Raw genomic sequence first — 21,376 nt, 5'->3', positions numbered from 1 at the left:
AATTTTATCCGATTCATATTTGCCTTTCAAAAGGGTTCTTGATGGTTACTAGTTACTACTTTGGTGTAATTGTTGAAGGACAGAAATTTCCTCAAAACTAGTTTGAAAGAAATATTCTCCAACCCATTTAAAATAGTAACAAATGTTTATAAACATTTAAAACATACATTAAATTCTTAATATCATTAATAGCAACTTACTAACTCCAAACTGATTTGGAGGAAATTACTATCTATTTTTTAATTGTAACCTAACCAAAAAGAACCAGCATCGAACATTTGTTGATGAAGGCAAATATTTTTTCTTTTTATAGTGGATTTGTGAGTAATGTTACAAGTCCCTTTTGTGTCCCTCCAATAATGATATAACTCTCAAAATCACGATTGGACTTATGATTGATCATTATTAAATTTTGATCAAATTGTAATTTTAAGAGTTACATCATTCTTAGAATGACACAAAAAAAACTTATAGAATTACTTGTTGATTTGTATTAATTTGTCATATGTTTCAACATATATTGAATTGAATGGTACAAACGAACTTTAGAGTTTAAGATTTAATTAGAACACCAACCAATTTGTACATGTAAAAGAAGAAAAATGATAAGTAATGAAGCGTACGGAAGGAAATCAGTAAGTTTTTGGAGTACGAAGGTAGAAAAAAATGCTTAGAGATTTAGTCTTGAGCAAGGGCCAAAAGCTTTTTTTTTTGTTTTTTACCTTTATGAGTTACCTTTAATAATACGTAGCCTATATGCAACTATGGTCCTTAGATTTTACCCATCCCACATTCGCCTTGATTGAAGCACTACTTCTTACCCTTATAATTAGGGGTGTATCACAAATCGTGTCCAATACATCAACTCTAATGTCCGTTTAGTACTATAATAACTTGAAAATTGATACATTAATTGTGCTTAAGGAGTGAACCTACTAGCCCATTACCCAACAAAGATCTTTAAGGAAATCACAAATTTGACCCGAGAAATGCAATATATATATATATACACTACTAACCTATGTATGTGTATGATATGATGACACTTGGGGGCAACTAGCTAGCTATTTAGGTTCTAGTTGCAGCCAAACAATAGTTTAGCTTATTATTATCGTTTGAACTGAAGCCAATTGATCCATAGGGTATGAAATAGGAAGGCCGTGTGGTATCCACGAACCCCCATATGGGCCATAGCGCATGAGTTTCGTTCTATCACCATCACCTTCGTCTTAGCCATTCAGCAACGATCGAGGAAAGCAATAATATCTGAATCTGAGGATATTGCCTTCTCAACATCATGTGGTCATCAACGCATGGTGTCCACGAGCCCTATCAAAGGAGCATCTTATTCTTATTTGTTTTTCTGCCCTCAAAAAGAGCTAGTTTCGACATGATAAAAGAGAGATAGAGATTGTTGCTTGCTTTATATATATATATATATCATTGAAAGTCATTGACAATGAGCTGCACTACTGTCCTCATCTAAAACTAGAGGCTTCTCCATCACCCTTTGCTTCAAGCCTTCATGTCCAACAAAACCCAACTCTATCTTCCCTATCTTGGCCGATGGGTAGATTCCTTGCGTAATTGGTTTGACTATCCTCTTAGTGATATTTTTTCTTCAAGAGTTTCGCTTAAATAGATTATCGCACGGTTGGATTGATTGACGGGCCTCCTGTCACACAAGAAAACGGCCACCCGTCACGAGCCGGCGGGATTTATTAAGCCGGTAATGTATTCACACAGAAAAAATAGAATAGACTCTTATGTGACTTGGGGATTATCACTCTCGTTTTCTAATAGACCCCTTGTCTTATTGCCACCTGATGAGTTTGTAAGCTTCTAGGCTTTAGCCCTTTCTAATAAGGAGGCCTTTCACATAAAATTTATAGTAATGAGAAAACTAATGTTTATCTTTAGAACACATGATTAAAAAAGAATCACATGATCAAAAGAAAAATTTTATTTTAGTAAATTGAATTAGAAGAATGCATGTGATTATCATGTTGGAATATTAATGTATGATAAAATGTCTCATCACGTAATTGTTGAGAAATAATCTCACATTGCTTGTGGACAAAACCTTGTTAATTTAACATGGCATCAAAGCCAAAGGTCTTGGGATCGAACCTTGATTCCGTCAAATCACCCCCATTTAAATTAAATATTCCACGTGTTGGGTCTTATCCATTAAAAGGGAGTTTGAGCCCACACGTGAAGAGAAGTGTTAAACTAATGATTAAGTGATTGAATTTACCTCTTCTTATAAGTTTAAACTTTTGGAATAACTGGTAATTTAATATGGTATCAGAGCCTACCACAGGATGAGTGGGTGACAAGGACCAGGAAAAATACCGGTCTCCACGTGAGGGAGGATGTTGAGAAATAATCTCACATTGCCTGTGGACAAGACCTTCGATATGTTTATAAAGAATGAGCAATTATCTATTGTAGAATCGATTTTATGAGATTAGTTAGGCTCACGAATTTCTTCAGTGGTAACTATACAACTGTTTTGTTTTTTCTTTTTTAATCTTTTTTGGGATTGTTTTGTTTTACTTTTTTCTATTTTAATTTTGCAAAATATTTTACTGTACTAACAACAAACCCCAGGCCAGTATGAGAAAAATCAAAGCTGCCTTGCCTTGCCTTGTAATTCCGGGAATAATAAATCTTTTCATTTCAATTTCACAATTAATATTTTGTTTTGTTATATATATATATATATATATAATCACAATATTTAAATTTATGACGTGACAACATCTTTATTATGCATGGAACATGAAATGAATCCTCTTCCTTGTAATTTTTTGTTTTGGGCAATTTGGGCGGGTCTACTTGGCCCGGCTTGGGCCCAATTATTACCCATTTTTTGGTGGGTTGGCAAATAAATTGCCCAATTTTCACGAGCTCTCTAGAAAAAAAGGACCAGGAAAACTTTCAAGAGAAGGCAACGGCGGAGAGAATGTCTGCTTCATGATGTATCTATCGATATGTTAGTCCTACAAAAGACAGCAAATTAATGTTCTAGTCCAAGCTTTGCTGGCAGATTGTGATGTATCAAGACCAAAACAAATGTATATATAAATAGTAAATTTATATTTCTCTTTTATATCACATTTCAAGGTAATTCTTTTATGGCATTTTAAAAAATTATTAATTATATATTTTAAATTATAGCGATATAATATATAAATTTTAGAAAAATAAATATATTTTAGAGATAATGAATATTAAGATAATAAAATTTAAATTATTTAATTAAAAAATGATGGGTGAGAGTTTTAAAAGAAAAATGCTAAGTGTTCTTCTAGTGTTCTCCTGGTATCCTCTCAACTGTGATGTGACTTTTAAAATTATCGTTGAATTTGAGATTATTATTATTAATTTTAATCTATTGGTGATTTTAAAAGATATATCACAGTTGAGAGGATACCAAAAAAATACTAGCGTTCCCGTTTTAAAACTCAAGCATTTGAGTTATGTGAAAAAAAATTCAAACTATTTTATAATCACTCATAATCAACCATTGAGTTTAGCTATATTATAATAATCACTCTAAATATGTTATAAATATATATTATATTATATTATATAAATGTTAACATTTTTTCATCTTTTTATTAACAAATTCAAACTAGTGGACCGAGTCAAAAATTGCCTAATATTTGCCTGACTTTGGGGAAGTTAAGATTGCAACGTGGACAGAATATTTCGTAAGATTCCACGAGTAAAGGATAAGGCCACGGGCTTTCCACACGCCCTTACACGTGTTCCAACTATAACAATCCACGAGTATATTGATCCGACGGTCCCAAAAAACCCCGTCCATCTTAGAAGACTTGTGGTGGTCCCCCACCACGCTATTTATATGTGTATACCCGCAGATTGATCACTTCAACCACCCTTTCTTCATCATAATCTTCTTCTTCTTCTTCACCTTCAGCTTCCAATCTCTCTGTTTTTTTTTTGAAATTCCCCATTTTCTGGGATATATATTAACAATGTCTCTCAGACCCATTTCAGTTTCAGCCTTTTCTCTCTCACCCATGAAAGGGGAGAGTCATAGCCCTGGAAGCCCATTTCTGTTCTCAACCGCCCTGTCATCTTCTTCTATCTTGAAATATGCTTTCTCTTCCAATATTTCTCTGAGATTTAGGCAAAGGAGTGGTGGGAAACTCATTGTTTCTGCATCAAACGAGATTGTTGGGACACCTCTAACGGGAGTGTTGTTTCAGCCATTTGAAGAGCTCAAGAACGATGCTTTTCTTGTCCCTGTCTCCCCCCAGGTTTCGATTGCTCGGCAGAGGTACTCGAAGGAGTGTGAAGCGGCGATTAATGAGCAGATCAAGTGCGTAATTTTTTCTTTCTTTTTGTTCCTTATTTTCAGAATATTAATTAATTAATTAAACCATTAATTAATTGACTCTATAATTTATTTCATTTAGGAGAATATTTCACATGTGAGAATGTTAATATATTATTTAATTCAACATATATTTTTGAATGTCTTTTCATATACTATATAAATTTCAAAGCCTAAGACAATAAATTTAAGTGAGGCTTTTTCATATTTAAATATCATTAAACAACATTTATTTTAATTTTACAATATATATTTTTTATTTAAATTACACTGTTCATCTTTCTTATTTGTATGTCTTGAAATACAAAGTAACAAAAAAAAAAAAGAAGAAGTTATATTAAAGTTTTGACTTTATGAGGTAATTAATATTGTTTTTATCATTAATTAAAAAATTGCTAATCTTAGGGGGTTTCAATTTCTCAAGGGGCCTTTTAATATTATTTTTTAAGAGCTTTTATTTCTTAAAGAGGCCTTCTTATACCTTTGGAACCTTAAGCGACCCCCTGGTTTGGAGAAAATTTCTTTCAACCCATTTAAAATAGTGTCAAGTGTCTATAAACATTTAAAACTTTAGTCTAAATTAGTAAGTTGCTATTAATGACTTTAAGAATTTAATGTGAGTTTTAAATGTTTATAGACACTTGACACTATTTTAAATGAAGGATATTTCCTCCGAACTGGTTTGGAGGCCTAATTTTTTAGCCACCCTCTCCCAAATCCTTGTCAAAAGGTTTGACTAGATATTAATAATTTAATACTAATCATTAACATGTACTATCTTAACTTTAAAAGTTTAAATTAATGAATTTAGACCAACAATATTATACTAATCATTAATTATTATTATTATTATTATTATTCCAACATTTCTTTATCATTAGTACTTCTTTTATAAAAATTCACTCTTTTTACTCACGTCTTGTGTTCCTTTTGTCACAGTGTGGAATACAATGTGTCTTATGTGTACCATGCCATGTTTGCCTACTTCGACAGGGACAATATTGCCCTCAAGGGCCTCGCCAAGTAACCTCACAACAAAACTTGTACCCCATCTTATGCCTTTTTTGTACAATCCTATGAATTAATGTATGGTCTTCTTGCAATCTGCAGGTTCTTCAAGGAGTCAAGTGAAGAAGAAAGAGAGCATGCTGAAAAGCTGATGAAATATCAGGTTTTTCTTTTTTAATCAAATTTCTTATTCCCTCTTTGATTCCCTCATCATCAAGATAAATGTTTGTTTGTTTGTTTTAATGTAATACTGCCTTTTGCTGGAATATCTAATAGTACTCTAATTATAATTAGAACATACGTGGAGGAAAAGTAACACTACACTCTATAATAATGCCCCCATCAGAGTTCGAGCATGCAGAGAAGGGAGATGCATTGTATGGTAAGTTTCCCCATCACCTCTCCATATTGTCTTGCAGAAACTCTGTGATCTTGACAATATACAACTTTGATTAGCATATTAATTAAATGATTAAATTCTTCCTTCTATAATTTACCTTCTTAAATGTTTCATGTGTTAAGGAGAAGTTTAAGTGCATATGTGAGAGTGTTAGCATATTAATTAGATGATTAAATTCATTATTTCTTATTAGCTTTTGTTCTAGGATGAGAGATGATTTAACAAGTAGATCATCATGCAGATAGATGTGTAAGAAATGTGGTTTTAGTTGGTTTTGACAGTCCAATTTGAGTGACAATTGATCAAATTGATCAATTACCAAAAAGAAAAACGAATACATGTGGGAGTCCAACCTTTTCTGTAATCTCTTCTTTCATTTCCTAGAGAATTTGCCAAATCAGCTAATTTTTTCATTGTTTGTTCAACTTTCTACTGCATTGTGGTGTTGAGCAGTGTTTATATTCTGAGCAGTAATTTACTCATTCCAATAACTTTGGTGGCCCTCTTGGTTCTTGGTTCAGCTATGGAAGTAGCATTGTCTTTGGAGAAGTTAACGAACGAGAAGCTTCTGAGGTTGCACAGCGTAATACATCTTCACTTTTTCTAATTTCTCAATCATGTTAATACCCCTGGCTAATGTTTACTCTTGGTTTTTGAGTCAGCTTTTAATCAAAATTGTTTACACTTGTTCTTCCTACGGAATATATTCACTCGGTTCTTTGATTAACAACAGGTGGCAGACTGTAACAACGATCCCCAAATGACGGAATTCATTGAGAGGGAGTTTCTATCAGAGCAGGTGAACCTTCAGTTCATCTTTTTCTTCTTAGCATGGAAGCAAATAAGATTGTTTAAATGGTGATTTAGGAACATGCATGTCCATTAGAACAAGAAAACACAAAAAATCCTATCTTTGACATGTCTCTCTGGTTTTTATTTTTTTCATAAATCCTGCCAATGAAAGGTTTGTGTCTTGTCATGTCCAATAAAAAAAAAGAACACACAACCAAAAGGAACAACAAAAAGGAAGGAAAGGCGTCTTATTTATATGCTAATGTTTATTTTTTATTTTTTATTTTTTTTTTATGGTGGGCTTATTTAGTGTGAATGAATGAATTAATTGACTTAGTTATTTTATAGGTTGAAGCCATTAAGAAGATATCTGAATATGTTGCTCAATTGAGGAGGGTTGGTAAAGGCCACGGTATGATTCAGATTTCAAAGACTACTTTCTCTAATCCTTTTCTTTTTAGTTTTCTTTTTTCTTTTTTCTTTTTTGTGCTCTTATGTGTTGTTTGGTGACTTGCAGGAGTGTGGCACTTTGATCAGACCCTCCTCCATGAAGGTGATGCAGCATTTTGAAGAATTTAAGTGTTGTTTTTGTTCTTGGTTACAATATGCTTTATGCTGCTGAAGTTCTGTTCTGGGATGAGTTTATTTGCATAAATATGTGTGATTATTATTTAGGTAAAGATGATTAGGGTGCAAAATCAGAGAGAATAAGAATTTGTTACAGTAGAAGACATGAAACTTATCAGTGACACACAAAGATCTCAGCTGTCTTGTATTAACATATTGGAATAAACTTATCCTTTGTCTGGTATTTTCAACCTACTGATAGGTTGTGTGGAGGGATTTGATGCCTAAGCATCTCTGTTGTGGAGGGATTTGATGCCTAAGCATCTCTGTTGGATCAATGGAAGTCCAAAGAAAATTACAGTCTATACTCAGAAGCTTATATTTACATAACAAAATGGTATGCTTTCCATGCCCTGCAATTTTCAAAGCGTAATGAAGTAAAAGACTTGCCTGTCAAGTTCACCGTCAGACCAATTCTCTGAAAACTAATAAAATGGTTCAAGTTGGCCGAAAACAAAATCTCCAATAAGAAGACCTCTTGCTTCTCTTGACAGGGCAGGCGTTTGCAGGGCAAGAAGAGTGAACCATCTCCCACATCACTCGTATGTCTGCATATTCCCCACAAGACTCCATGTCTTTGTAGAGACTCACAAGCCCTTGCCTATTCCCTGCCCATTATTTCCATGAGAGAGACGGATTAGGAAAATTCGACTTTGATACCAATTTAAATCGCCCGTTATTTCAAAAGCTTAAGCCGATCATGTAAAAGTATTACCTTTGGCCTTGAGGCTGAGGTGTGAAGTAAGTTTCAGAAGTGAGTGCTTGAAGCCCTTGAAGCAGAGGAAGCCACTCCAGCTCTCCATCTTAACATGGTTGCTCCTCCTTATTCCCTCCATTATATATTTTCATTTTCACTGATATCTGTAACTTCCCTAACTAATAAACTAATGCTCAGAGCAAAACACCAAGCTGCATCCGACAAAGCACAAAACAACATGCCTAAAGACAGACAGCCTTCGTGTATTCGAATGACAGGACAAACAAACTGGTGGGTTTACAGTAGAGATGAAAGTGCTTATTAGGAGAAATGGGCATTGAGTAGGAGAGGTCCTTTTGGACTTTGCCTTTCCCACTCATGCCTCCCACAAAAGATTCTCGTTTTCTAAGCACTCGGAGAAGGTAGGATGGGGCCCCTGGTCAAACGGTTGGTTGCTTTTTCTTTCAGTGCCTTGGTGTTTATCTGCACCTCTCTTGTCCATGCCCCACAAGATAATTGTAATCTTGTAAACTCACAGCCGTCTCAAAGGCTTAAACTGATAGAAAATGCACACGAAATATTTCTTTAAAATTGGAATTACGTCATTAATCAAATCAAAGAATGACAACTAGAGTATCTCGCTTTCAAAGCGTGCTTATTCTTTAGGCTGCCACTGCTAACAAGATGGTTGAAGCAGGTGCACTGCAACAGTTTTTTTGGTGTAATCTTCAACTGCCTCCCATGACATCTCACCAGCTCTGGCTTTTTAGGTTATCTCCGAATTTCGGAAGAGTTTCAGTGCACTTCACCAGCAGCTTTTTAGTTTTTAGATATGTAAGTAAGACCCACCTTAATTTGAAACCCATAACAGAATAGACACTTGTAAAATACATTGAACATATCCAAAAGATTAGAGACAATCTAAATCCACCAATGATGAAGACATTTTGAGATGATAGCGCAGATATAACTAGTGTTTTTCTTCCATACCCATTAAAAGAAGAAGCCTAATGCTTTTTCTTAGGTCGTTACATAGACAGTCACCAACACACCACCATGACAACATTCCCGACATCAAAACTTGTTGAAATGTACGTCTCCTGGGCATATGACATGACACCAGAATCAAAACAAGCCACCGGCCGGTCCTCCAGTTCATTTCTGATCCTTATCCAGTGAAACAGGTCTTGTTAATGGAAATGTTTTCACAAATTTTCCCTGGAGACCAACAGACATCTTTTTGAATTCTTGATCAAGAATTCAAAAAGTAAAGACTTCTGTAGGAGGAAATTTTGTTGGTTGCCCCCCAACTTTCCCAGATCACAGTGACGCGATAAACTGGTGAACATCTTCTCCTGATCCAGCATTCCATGTGAGAGTTTGTCTTTAGGATTTTGGCCAGAGTCATCAAAGCAGAGAGTTGAACTGCAGATACCCATCAAAACAGAAACACAAGTCTACGTCCTATCAGTCCTAACCCTTCCCTTCAACAAGAACACGCTGTTACATCAAGATGGCAATGGATAAGGATCAATGGCAAGCATTCCGTGGATTTATGGGGTCCAGATGATGGCTCTGGAGCCTACAAGACACTATGAGAACCAACAAACAAAAGCCACAGTGTTCTCCTGATTCTAGGTTAAAAAATTTGGTATTTGTTTTGTGAATCTTTATTTTCTTTCATTTTGATCTTCTTATTATAGGTGAGATCCTCATTGTCTATCCAGGCATCCAGATTTATAGGAAGAGGGAAGAAACTTTCTAGTTTCTTGACACTAAAATCCTCTATTTCTATATCAACAAAAACATTAACAAATACAAAACACTTACAAATGTTTTGTATTTGTTAATGTTTCAGAACAAATGTTTCAGCCGGTGTTGGAGTTTAAGGCTCCAAAGACTATCGGTAATAAGTCTTTTTTACTAATCAAAGGCTTGGACTTTATGCAATATTGAGGTTCAAAATCTGCTGCACAGTGGAGCTATCAATCAAACGGTGAAGAAGAGTGATATTCCAACTTCTAGAGGCAAGAATGATAAGGTCCAGAAATCACCATATTCGGAGGGTAAATCAGGGCCGGATTAGCTAGGGGTTGGAACCCAAGGGATTATGACCTGAAGAGATAGCCCTACAAGCACACTATTCCACAAAAATACCCTTCTTACATAAGTGAATTTACTTTTACATTATATCAATCACTTTTTATTACCATTCAAATAAAAAATCACTACAAAACAAATTTTTTTTTATGTTTCCATACCAAATATTTTTACTTTTTCATTTTTTTTTTTTTTAAAAAAAACATTTTTACTTTTTTTTTTACATCAATCAATTTTTGTTACAGTATCGAACCAAAACTCTTGAACAAACAAACCTTAAACCATTCATGCCATCAAGGCCCGGGGGTTTATTGGGGCCTAAAATATTTCGGGCTCTTCAGGGATGGAACCAAAGCAAGAAATTATCACTATCAGAGATGATCAGTTCCAGAGCACTCAGTAAATCATTTTCAAAAACAGGATTAGTGCTTGTGAAAAAGCTAACAAATGGGTGTGACATTGATCATGTGATTGGTGAACAAATGGGCGAGTGAATAAATTTGGTTCATGACGAAAAGTGTAAATACCTAAACAATTAACAATAATTAACCAAGAATAAGACAAGTTCATGAATATCATTAAACAAAAATTAAATGATAGGCAACTGAGATAATATTAAACAAAAATTACTCATAAAATTCAGTCCAAGAAAAAATCTGGACCAAATATATAGCTACCCTAGCATATATTGCAAATTAAGATTATGGTTCTAAATGGACAAAACTATTCAAACTTATAAACATCTCTAGGCATAGAAAGCCTTTCTTGCCTACAAAATTAACAATAATTAACCCAAAAATAAAAAAAATAAAAAAAAATCCCAGTGTCTATCAAGTAGCAACTAAACAGAAACTAAGTTCAAATCGAACACCTTTCTTTTTATAATCTAACAAAAACTACTGAACGAGAATCAATCTCAATAAAAGTTCGCAATTAAAAGCATCTCTATGCACAAGGCCTTTCTTGTATATAAAATTAACAATTATGAACTGAAAATAGTGGTGCCTTGTTGCTTGATTATGCTCGTGGACGGTAGCAGTTGCGCTTATTGCGTCTATTACCCGATGGTGCTGGTGGGTGGTGATGATATGATTGCGCTTATTGCCTGTTGATGCTGTTGGTGACAATGGCGATGGTGGTGGTGGTGACTCATTACCTCGTGGTGCTGGTCTAGGGAGTGACACAGGATTGAAAACCGACATAGATGCATCATTTGAAAAAATCTTGATAGCTACCCAGAAAGACTAAAAAAAAAAAAAAAAGAAATGTAATTACAAATATACCTATAATGACAATTATCTTATTTATTAATAATTAAGTCAACTATTTACACCTCAACTGGCCCACATGTTTGTACTCTCAAAAGATTTACGCGATATATAACCATATACCAATTGGTCTCCCTTTCTCCAAGTATGTATCTATACACAGTACAATTCCCATATTCATATCCACCTTTAAAGATAGCCCGCATTGCCTCAAATTCTTTCCAAAACATTTTAGTTCCACCAATCTCTATGGCATTCTTTTCACTAGTTGGAGGCCCTTCTGGCATCACAAAGCAGTACTTATCACAGAAACGACGGTCCAAAATTTGGAATCTCCTTCTGACCTCATCTATATCAAGTGGCAATTTGCTTCGATTGTGTAATTGGTGAACAAATGGATGAGGAAATAAATTTCGTTCATGACGAACCAAGGGGTATAAAAAATCTTGAAGAAGACTAATATCTTGAGGAACAAATGCGTACATACCTAAAAAAAAAAAAAAAAAAGAACAATAATTAACTAAAAATAGGACAAGTTCATGGATACTAAACAAAAATCCAATAAAAAGCGACCAAGATGAAACTAAACAAAAATTATTCCATAAAATGAAGCCATAGAAAAAATCCAGACCATGTAAACAACTACCCAAGCAAACTTAGATTATTGTTCTAACAAAAATTCCTAAATGGAAAAGTCTATTCAAACTTATAAGCATCTCTATGCACAAAGCCTTTCATGCCTACAAAATCAACAATAATTAATCCTATATATATATATATATATATATATATCAACAGATGGCAACTAAACAAAATGTAGGTGCAAACCAAACATCTTTGTTTCTAAAATCTAACAAAAACTACAGCGCGAAGATCAATCCTTAACACTAGCATAAACTACAAATTTAAAACTATGATTAATTAACTTCGAACGACAATTTTTGCGAAAATTACACAATTGTTGCTATGAAGCAACACAGTAACTTACAAGCCAACAATGCAGTGGTGCCTTATTACCTGATAATGCTGATAATGGTGGTGGCAATATTGATAGGGGCGCCCGAATGAAAAGGTTGATAGGTGCCCATACTGGAGTAATCTTGACAGCTTTCCACCGCAACTATATAAAGACAGAATTAAATTTAATTACAAATATACCCATAATGAACAATTATCTGATTTATTAATAATTAACTCAAACTATTTATACCTCAACTTGATGCAATCCCAATTCAACCGGACCACATTTCAGCACTTCCTGTGGATCTACGTGATATATAGTCATATACCAACAGCTGGGACTTCCACCATTATGTACACGTACGTAGTAGCCCTCCCATATGCATATCCCGATTCACAAATATCCCATTCGTCACTTAAGTTCCTCCAATATGTTTTTTCTCCTAGGAATGATCTCGTATTCTCAATACCGACTAGAGGCCCTTCTAGCATCACAAAGTAGTGCTTGTTCTGGTCCGAAGTTTGGAAACTACTTTCCATCATATCCATATTGATGAGAAATTTTGCTTTTATCATGTAATTTGTGAACAAATGGATGAGGAAATAAATTTGGTTCGCGACGAACCAATAGGTATACAAAATCTCGGAGAAGACAAACATCTGAAGGCTCAAAGTGTACATACCTAAAAAATTAACAATAATTAACGAAGAATAAGACATGTTGGATATCATTAAAAATAAAAAATAAATTAAATGATAAGCAACTAAGACAAAATTAAGCAAAAATTACTCCATAAAATTCAGCCCTAAAAAAAAATCTGGACCATATATATAGCTGCCCTAGCATATATTGCAAATTTAGATTATGTTTCTAACTAAAAACCTAAATAGACAAGTCTATTCAAACATATAAGCATCCCTAGGCAAAAAGCCTTTCATGCCTACAAAATTAACAATAATTAACCAAAAATAAAAAGTCTCAATGAACAGCAACTAAACAAAAATGTTGTGAAGGAAGTATATTTTAAATTACTCTCATCGGTGCATTGTTAGTTTTCGATTTATGTTATTTTATTACTAATTATAAATTATATATGTTTGATAGGTAATGAAGGCTTAATCTGTTAATGGGCTTTATCCAAGGCATAAGAGTGGGACTCTAACTCGAGTGGGCCGAACCCAACCCAAACTAGAAGCCAATTAGATGTGGTTAAACCTAATCAAGCAAGGAAAACAGCCAACCAGAATTTCATGGAGGCCCCCGTACTTGGAGTTTTTCCACATTCTAGAACGGATTTAAGATAATTAACTAAAGAAACTCACTCGTCACAGTGAATTGGATGTGATTGGGTGTATCCACAATAATTAACTAAAAATAGGATCTGGAAGCACCAGATCCCACCCAATCACCAAAACTACAAACCAAACAAAATTCAAATTAAGGTGGCGCCGGTGACGAGTGCGCCTAGAGAAACGCTAGACAACGGTCGTGGGCTTCGGTCTTCATTGCGAGGTAAGAGTGGAAGGCGAAGGTGAAAGTGAAAGTGAGAGAGAGAGGGACAGGGAGGGAACACATTTTGAAAGGCTCAAATTGATTGAGCGGCTGGGCGGGGATTTTTTTTTTTTTCTTAAAATTTTTGAGTTTTTATTTTTAATGATAAAAATATAATGTAGCAAAAAATCAAATTTAGTCATTAATAAGTTTTCGGGTCATTTTAATTTTGTCTCTAATTTTTCAATTTTAAAAATTAGGTCCTTAGGTTTTTTTTTTCTTCTTTATTTCAAGGGATTATTTCACTTACCCCTAAATGGCTTACGGCCACTCCATAGGGGTTACAGGGTGGCCAAGGGTGGCAGTGCCACCACTGGCCACCCTTCATTTTTTTTTTTTTTTAATTTTTAGATTAAATTAATCAAAAAATTAATATTTTAATCAGGTAAAACGAAAAGTTTTGAGTGACCCTAATGGCTGTTAAAAAATTTTGATGGTAGGGAGTTATTATAGTTTCGATTGACTCAGGGAGTTAATTTCCGAAAAAAAACACCTAAAGAGTTTTTAATTTTGGCGCGTTGACCTAAGAACTTATAATATAATTTCCCTTTTTTTAATATATATATGATAATAATAATTTTTAGATTTTTAAAAATGTTAGGGGTATAAAGGCCTTTTAACTCATTTTACCGTTTGATTTAACTCAAATACCTAACGGAAAGATAGTATTTGGAATAAAACAAAAGTTTGATATACCAAGTAAGAGTTTTTAAATATTAGAGGAGTGTTTGCAAAAGACATGTCATTTCTAGGGTAAAGTGAAGTTACCCCTTATTTCAAATATTTTCCGCTAATCAACCTATTTTTTAATTAATTAATGGTATACAATGTCGAACCAATCCATTAATATCATGTGACTTTGACTTCTACTGCAATAGTCCTCCCAAAAAGTCTGAAATAATTATTATACTTAATCTCTTTTATTGGAAATTCTGATAGACTTCAATTGTTGTTGATTAATGATTGTGATTTACAACAAATACCCTTAACAAATGAAAGAACGGCCTTTTTTTTTCCTTAGAAAATATTGCCTCAAATCCCTACAAAATTTGATCTCTAAAGGCCCTTAAATGAACTTGAGTAAGTAGCCCTAAAATCATAAAGTCAGTTCCCAAAAAACGTGCAGATTTTCTGACTTCTATTCATGGCCCCTTATTAAACGGTAAACATTAAAATTGGAAAATTTTCATGAAATATTTGAGTCAAATTTCCAACACAAACAAATTTGCTTCAATCGGAGCTCAGAATATGCAAAGTATGTAAATACTTCAAAGAATCAAAGGAATCGACATCACGCCTGCCTTAAATTACGCCTGCAACATTCCAAACGTCCATTATTAGAATGATATTTTAACAAATTTCCTTGCAACGAAACAAGAATAATGAAGATAATAGATTTACATAATCAAATAAATAAGACAATTTCGCATAATAGATTTTGACCGAGAAAATTGAATGCTGGAAGTACATTATTTGATACATTCATTCCAACATATAATGTCACAAGGATGAATTAAAACGTACATAAGATACTTGCGAAAAATCTATTTCATCTAATTTTTTTTTCTAATGCTTGGTTAAGAAAAGAAAATTAAACTAATTATTGGCTAACCCCAAGAATTGCTTGCACCTAATGAGATTCTAACCTTAGACTTGATGAAAAAGCCAACAAGACAAAGGCCCTAACCACTTGAGCCAACACCTTGTGGTTACGATTATTCCATTTCTAAACTAATTATAGTCTAACAAACGTGACCTAACCTCTAATGCTTTACCTTTTGCTTCTCTATTTTCCATTTGGTTCCTTTAGAAAAAGATCGGACAAATAAATCTAATTCACTGCCACATCCATTAAGTTTAGAATCCTACTTTTACCAAAGCTCTAGCCTCCCTTAACAAATAATTGAACACTTATTTCACAAAGCTAAAAACCCCAGTAAATAATTGAACACTTATTTCACACTACAATACAAATGACATTATTATAACCCACAATATTTTCAAGATAAGTAATGTTATATATTACCCTTTTATTCCCTAAAGCTGATTTGGCGTGGTCCCCCATAACATGTGGTGCATGGAAATAAGATTTTATTTGTTGGGAAGACCACGAAACATCAACTTTGAGAGAAAAAAGTTTGTAGTATAGAATTACTATTTCTAGATAATGAAACCCTCAACCAATATCATTTTAGATCTTAAAACACTAGTTTTGACTGCATCTTACTATTAATCTTTTTTTATCTTTGATAATAAATCTGGTCCAAGACTAACTTTTTTAGAGGATTTATTGAAACCATTGACTATGGAATATGGAAAAGTAGCTCCTCCTGATTGAGGAAACACTCCTTTGAATGGTACCCAAATGACTTTATTCATGAATATTTTGGAGAATTAAATTCTTCCATTTTTTCCGGATGAAATTTCAATGAATTGATTAGCAAGAATTACAAACTATATTTAAGTGTATGCATCCATGTGGTCATGTGCATGAGAGAGAGAGAGAGAGAGAGAGAGAGATTGAGGCACCTTTTCTTTGGACTAGGCTTCACATCTATGAACAAGCCTAGTACATTAGCCACTCCTTTCATAAGTAAGGCAATTGCTTTATATACATCGCCATCCACACTATCTGAAGAGCTAAGGTTTATACGCAAAGTATGTAAATGCTTCAAAGGAATCGGCAGCATGCCTGCCTTAAATAATGCCTGCAACATTACCAATGTCAATTATTAGAATGAGATTTTAACAAATTTCCTTGCATCGAAACAAGAATAATGAAGCATAATCAAATAAATCAGACAGTTTCTCATAATAGATTTGGACTAAGAAAATTGAATGCTGAAAGTACATTATTTGATATATTCATTCCAACATATAATGGAAAATGAATAAATTAAAACGTAAATAAGATACTTGCGAAAAATCTATTTCACCTAATTTTTTTTCTAATGCTTGGTTAAGAAAAGAAAATTAAACTAAAAACATTTATTAGTTGTTAAGCATGAAAACATTACTGAACTGGGCATGAACATGAACGCAAAATTTATTTTAATAAAACTGCTGGCTCAATAATTTCTACCCAACCAATAAACACGAATATTAAGCATTCCCATTTTATTTTTTTCCTCTATCGCTGAATGGTATTCTACTGTTTTCATATCCTCATAATTTCTCAAGAACACCAAATTTACATGTAGATATCTTGCCAGCTCAAGCAACAAGTTTATCTAACCTTCACCTAAATTGAATAAAACATGATAGTGAGTAATAATTTCACATCTTGTTATTTTGTATAAGCCCAGAGATAAACAAATAAATACAAAATCCAAGTTCAATGGTGCCAAAAGTATTCTTGAAGACAATCTTTATCTTTACACAACAAGATTCAGATTTACCAAAATGTCCGACAGCTTTTGATTGCAAGATAACAAAAGTTCCTAAAATGAACTTTTTAATACAGTGGAACTTTTAATACAATGTCCGACAGATTTACCACCATCATAGTAACTTCCATCTTTTAAAAAGAATAGACCATTTTTTATAAGGCCTAACCACAATAGGCTTTTTCTTGCAGATGTGTGCTACGAGTTCCACATCATCAAATTGCATGGCAAACTAATCAAATACAAGAAATCAAAATTGCATTTATACATTAAAGGAGTTCAAAATTCTTATAGCTGCTTTTGTATTGCTTTTTCAAAGCAAAAAACAAATAAAAAGGTACTATAACAAATAAAAAATGATTAAAGCTACTGAGTTAGAAATGATGGGGTTGTTTACCTTAAGACACTGTGCATGTATCATTAGTTCTTCGATATGTTCTAAAATGTGGAAAAACTCCTCCAAGTACGGGGGCCTCCATGAGCTAGAAAGTTGTTCAAGACTTAATGCACAAGAACGTAAACACTTTAAGTTCCCAAAAAAATAGTTATCTGGGGGAAATCCGCCCCATGTAAAACATTTTAGATGGGGAGTAGCCATTTTTAGTGATGTACCACCAGAGGGAGTAAATTTCCAATGTATTATCAACTCCTCAAGCCACTCCCCAAAGACATTAAGATGAAAGAGGCCATCATGTTCATAACTCCTAATTTCTAGATATTTTAGAGATGATGACCGGATGTTAATGTTATTAATCCCATTAACGCCATCAAGGCATAACTTATCAAGGGAATTGCAGGAAGACAAGACTTGTTCCACAAAAAGGTCGTCAAGAACTCGAACACGTGTTAACGATAACGATTGAAGCTTCGTGAACCCACTTGACGACGGCAGTTGGAGAACCCCACCATACAAACTCACTGTTAGAAACCTCAACGATTCACAATGCAAAACACAAAGTGGAATTTTTAAAGCTCCTGGAAGAAATATACAGAGGTCAAGATAAAGCACTTCAACATTGCACCTTACTGCATCATGTAGCCATGTCAAAAAACGATATTCATCAAGATGCCATTTAAGAAAAGTCCACCGAACGCAAAATTGCACCATCTTCATTCCATTGCGTCGAAACATCAACCTCTCAAGAAAATTCTTGAAGCGAATCAGTTTATAATCCTTGCCTCGATATCGCATGCCATCAACAGTCAAGGACGAAATAGATCTGCATAATTCTTGCCACCACTTTGACACCATGCTCAATCGTGCAATATCTTCCATCATAAGAAATGAAAGGATGTGATGAGCAATATGGGTCGGAAGATTGCTGATTTTGTCGCTATTCTCTACAAATCTTCCTTTAGATTGAGACAGAGAAGAAGATTGAGACAGATCCATGATCATAAAATTTTCCTGTTTCACTAAGATAAATAAAATGATACATAACTACTTGTAAGGATTAAAAAAATGTAAAACAAAAGCAACTATCTCTTTCATAATTTATTGTTATTATATCATCAAAAATTCATTAGCATGTTTTTTAGTAGTAAGTCGCAAACACATCCAATGAGTTTCAAACTCACAACTTAACCTTCCATCATGTTCTTATTGACCAAAAGGGGCCATTTGATCTAGAGCTCATTGATAGCATCAACATCACTACTATTATTTTCATTTAAATTAACGCATTTCTTTACAGATAACAAAAGGAGGTGAAATTAGATATGATGCCAACGAAAACTCTAATCATAAAATATACAATCTAGATAAAGCATTGGAAATTGATGATGCTCATGTAGATAAAGCAAGAAAATATATCATCTAGATAAATCATTGGAAATTGATCATGCTCATGTAGTAACCAATAAAATAAAAAGGGATAAATTCATTCTTGAACAACCACACGCGCTTTGAGAAGGCCCCCCAAATTTAAAAAATTCTCAATTTCAACCTTTGAACTTTCAATGTGATGCAAGTGACCCCCAGTCAATTTTTGCTCTTAAACCCTAACGGAAACCACTAAAAGAACCAAGTTACCCTTCAATTTTTGTCTTTTTAAATTTTCAATTTGAAATTAAGGGTAAATTTGAAATTTTTAAAAATTTCAGGGGTATAAAGGTCATTTAATCACTTTTAATGTCCAAAAACTGACGGGGGGTAGATTGCATCAAATTGAAAGTTTTGGGAGTGAAATTGAGAGATTTTAAAATTTGGGAGGGTCTTTTCAAATCGCGTGGTAGTTCAGGCATCCTTGTAAAGTTTCTCAAAAATTAAAAAGAAAAACAATAAATGTGGTGAAGAAATGCGCCATGCTACTATTGTGTTTGCAAAAAATAATTTTCGTACGATTGCTACTACTAGTAGTAAGTTACACATAGTAGGCACCTAGGATTTCACTCCAAGTGAGATTTATCTTCTTTCCTTTATTTGAGCTCATGAAACTTTGTGCAAACAACTACCACACAACAAATTAAAAACTAAAATAGCCACAACATCATAAAATTACCCTAGGGGTCTAGGTGTTACATATATCATTAGGATAGCAACTACCACCTATTCAAAATACTCTCTTCTTTTTTTTTTTTCTTTTTTTTTATTCAGATTTCTTAAGTACAATTTTCTTTAAAGCTTTTGCTCTCTAGTTTAGTCTAAAAGGTAGACTTGTACTATGTCACAGTTTGCTCCGTTCAAGTAATTGATGAACAAATGAACGAGGAAATGGAGTAGGCGGGTTGACAATGGAGCTGAAGACTTCTAATATGAACAACCCAATAAAAGATCACATGAACCAGTGAAATCAGTGCCTACAACGGAATTTAGCGAGTTCATTCGACACATCACTATATTAGAGACACAAATACTCATTCCATTTAGAGTACATAATCCCTTCGATTCCACGCAAAACCTCCAAAAAAAATTTTATAAAAATAAAAAAGAAGAAGACAGAGAGAAATCTCCATCTTAAGAATGTAAAATACTCCAAAAGTCAAGTATTAATAGTTGACAAAAACATACCTCTTTCAAATGCTGCCGAATCTGTTGGATCGTGGGCTTTTGTAAACCCTGAAATAATCTATTGAATTTGAATCTCCATGAGTATCTTGTAAATTCCAGATCGAGGTTGCACTTACCTTGATGATCATACAAACCCGCCACTTCAATGGCCTGTGTAGCAAAATAGTATTATACATCAATATCCTTTTTGACAACAACAAATGTTCCTAGCGTGCGCATCAAAGAGATGGCCACAATACTATAATTGGATCAATGAATCTCTGGTATCTTCTTTTTCAAAACCGTACTGAATATACATCTTCAGAAAACCTATAAACAATTCAACAATATAACATTTATTCCAATCTTCCTGAATTTTACTCTCTACCCTAATAAAATGCTCAGAGAGAGAGAGAGATTTTAGATGAAAAGCAAAACATTTATTTCGCAAAGCAAAATTGGATAAAAAGAAAACCTCAAATGATTCGGATGAAAAGCCCTAGATTTTGCAGATTGGGCCCCCGAACCAGGTGTTTTTGTCTTGTTCCCACCGGTAGCTCAGAGCTTGATGTGCAGAGCAGCAGCGCAGTGTCAACCAAACTTAGATCTATAAGCACCAGCTCTCACCCAATCAACCAAAACTAAAAACAAAACACAAATCAAACACCAAATCGCAGAAATAGAAACAGATAAACCCATTAACGCGGATAAAAAGGAACACAAATACAAATTGAGTAATGATGGAAAGCACGCCTGGCGTGCATCAACAGTGATGCACGCCAGGCACAAAATAAGAGCGCGAACCAAACTGACCTGGCACGAAGAGGTACAAAATAAGAGCGCGAAACAGACCTGGAATTAAAATTTTATAGAAAAATAATGGCCGCCTCCAGCTAATAATTATACAATAAATATTTTTTCTAATTTTTTTTAAGGCTTTAATATGATAAAAAAAAATTAATAAATAGTATCTAATTAAGGCCCAAATTAATAATTGTAAAGTATAATTTCTTTCTAAAAAAATATTTTAAGGCTCTAATATGGTAAAACGTTAATAATTAATAGTGTCTAATTAAGGCCCCAATTAATAATTGTCCAATAAAGGATTTTCCTAAAAAAAATATTTAAAGTTCTAATATGGTAAAAGTTAATAAATTGTATCTAATTAAGGCCCATAATTATGGTAATAGTAATTATGGATTGAAATTAATTATTCATATTCATGGAA

The 21,376-nt window shown here is 33.7% G+C and overlaps 2 protein-coding genes and 1 long non-coding RNA gene across 6 annotated transcripts; 1 reads left to right on the top strand and 2 right to left on the bottom strand.

The window, feature by feature from the left end:
- The first annotated feature begins 3,919 nt into the window (after window positions 1–3,919).
- Window positions 3,920–7,380, top strand: LOC132191862 (ferritin-3, chloroplastic-like). 2 transcript variants are annotated; one of them, XM_059606977.1, is made up of 9 exons: window positions 3,920–4,354; window positions 5,309–5,392; window positions 5,480–5,540; window positions 5,672–5,759; window positions 6,299–6,360; window positions 6,511–6,576; window positions 6,918–6,981; window positions 7,087–7,144; window positions 7,249–7,380. In XM_059606977.1, exons 1-8 carry the CDS (start codon window positions 4,008–4,010, stop codon window positions 7,137–7,139), a joined length of 825 nt encoding a protein of 274 aa, XP_059462960.1. In that variant the 5' UTR covers window positions 3,920–4,007; the 3' UTR covers window positions 7,140–7,144; window positions 7,249–7,380. The 2 variants fall into 2 exon arrangements, with proteins under 2 accessions (XP_059462960.1, XP_059462959.1); XM_059606976.1 differs by having other exon boundaries at window positions 3,921–4,354; window positions 7,087–7,380.
- LOC132191863 (uncharacterized) lies at window positions 7,316–8,333 on the bottom strand. The gene is made up of 2 exons (XR_009441303.1): window positions 7,912–8,333; window positions 7,316–7,804 (listed from the first exon to the last, which is right to left on the bottom strand). It is a non-coding gene; the product is annotated as an uncharacterized LOC132191863 (long non-coding RNA).
- Window positions 8,334–14,760: 6,427 nt separating this feature from the next.
- On the bottom strand, window positions 14,761–21,000 carry LOC132161805 (F-box/FBD/LRR-repeat protein At5g56420-like). Of its 3 annotated transcripts, XM_059572000.1 has the most exons (6): window positions 20,962–21,000; window positions 20,624–20,789; window positions 20,170–20,319; window positions 17,557–18,575; window positions 16,303–16,481; window positions 14,761–15,086 (listed from the first exon to the last, which is right to left on the bottom strand). In XM_059572000.1, the coding sequence occupies exons 4-6, from the start codon at window positions 18,556–18,558 to the stop codon at window positions 15,065–15,067; spliced, it is 1,203 nt and encodes a 400-aa protein (XP_059427983.1). In that variant the 5' UTR covers window positions 18,559–18,575; window positions 20,170–20,319; window positions 20,624–20,789; window positions 20,962–21,000; the 3' UTR covers window positions 14,761–15,064. The 3 variants fall into 3 exon arrangements, with proteins under 3 accessions (XP_059427983.1, XP_059427984.1, XP_059427982.1); XM_059572001.1 differs by lacking the exon at window positions 20,962–21,000 and having other exon boundaries at window positions 17,557–18,567; window positions 20,624–20,907; XM_059571999.1 differs by lacking the exon at window positions 20,962–21,000 and having other exon boundaries at window positions 20,624–20,906.
- Between the last annotated feature and the right edge of the window lie 376 nt (window positions 21,001–21,376).

The sequence above is a fragment of the Corylus avellana genome, chromosome ca9 (assembly GCF_901000735.1).
Source record: "Corylus avellana chromosome ca9, CavTom2PMs-1.0".
Lineage (NCBI taxonomy): Eukaryota > Viridiplantae > Streptophyta > Magnoliopsida > Fagales > Betulaceae > Corylus > Corylus avellana.
This window is presented reverse-complemented; position numbering and strand designations above follow the sequence as displayed.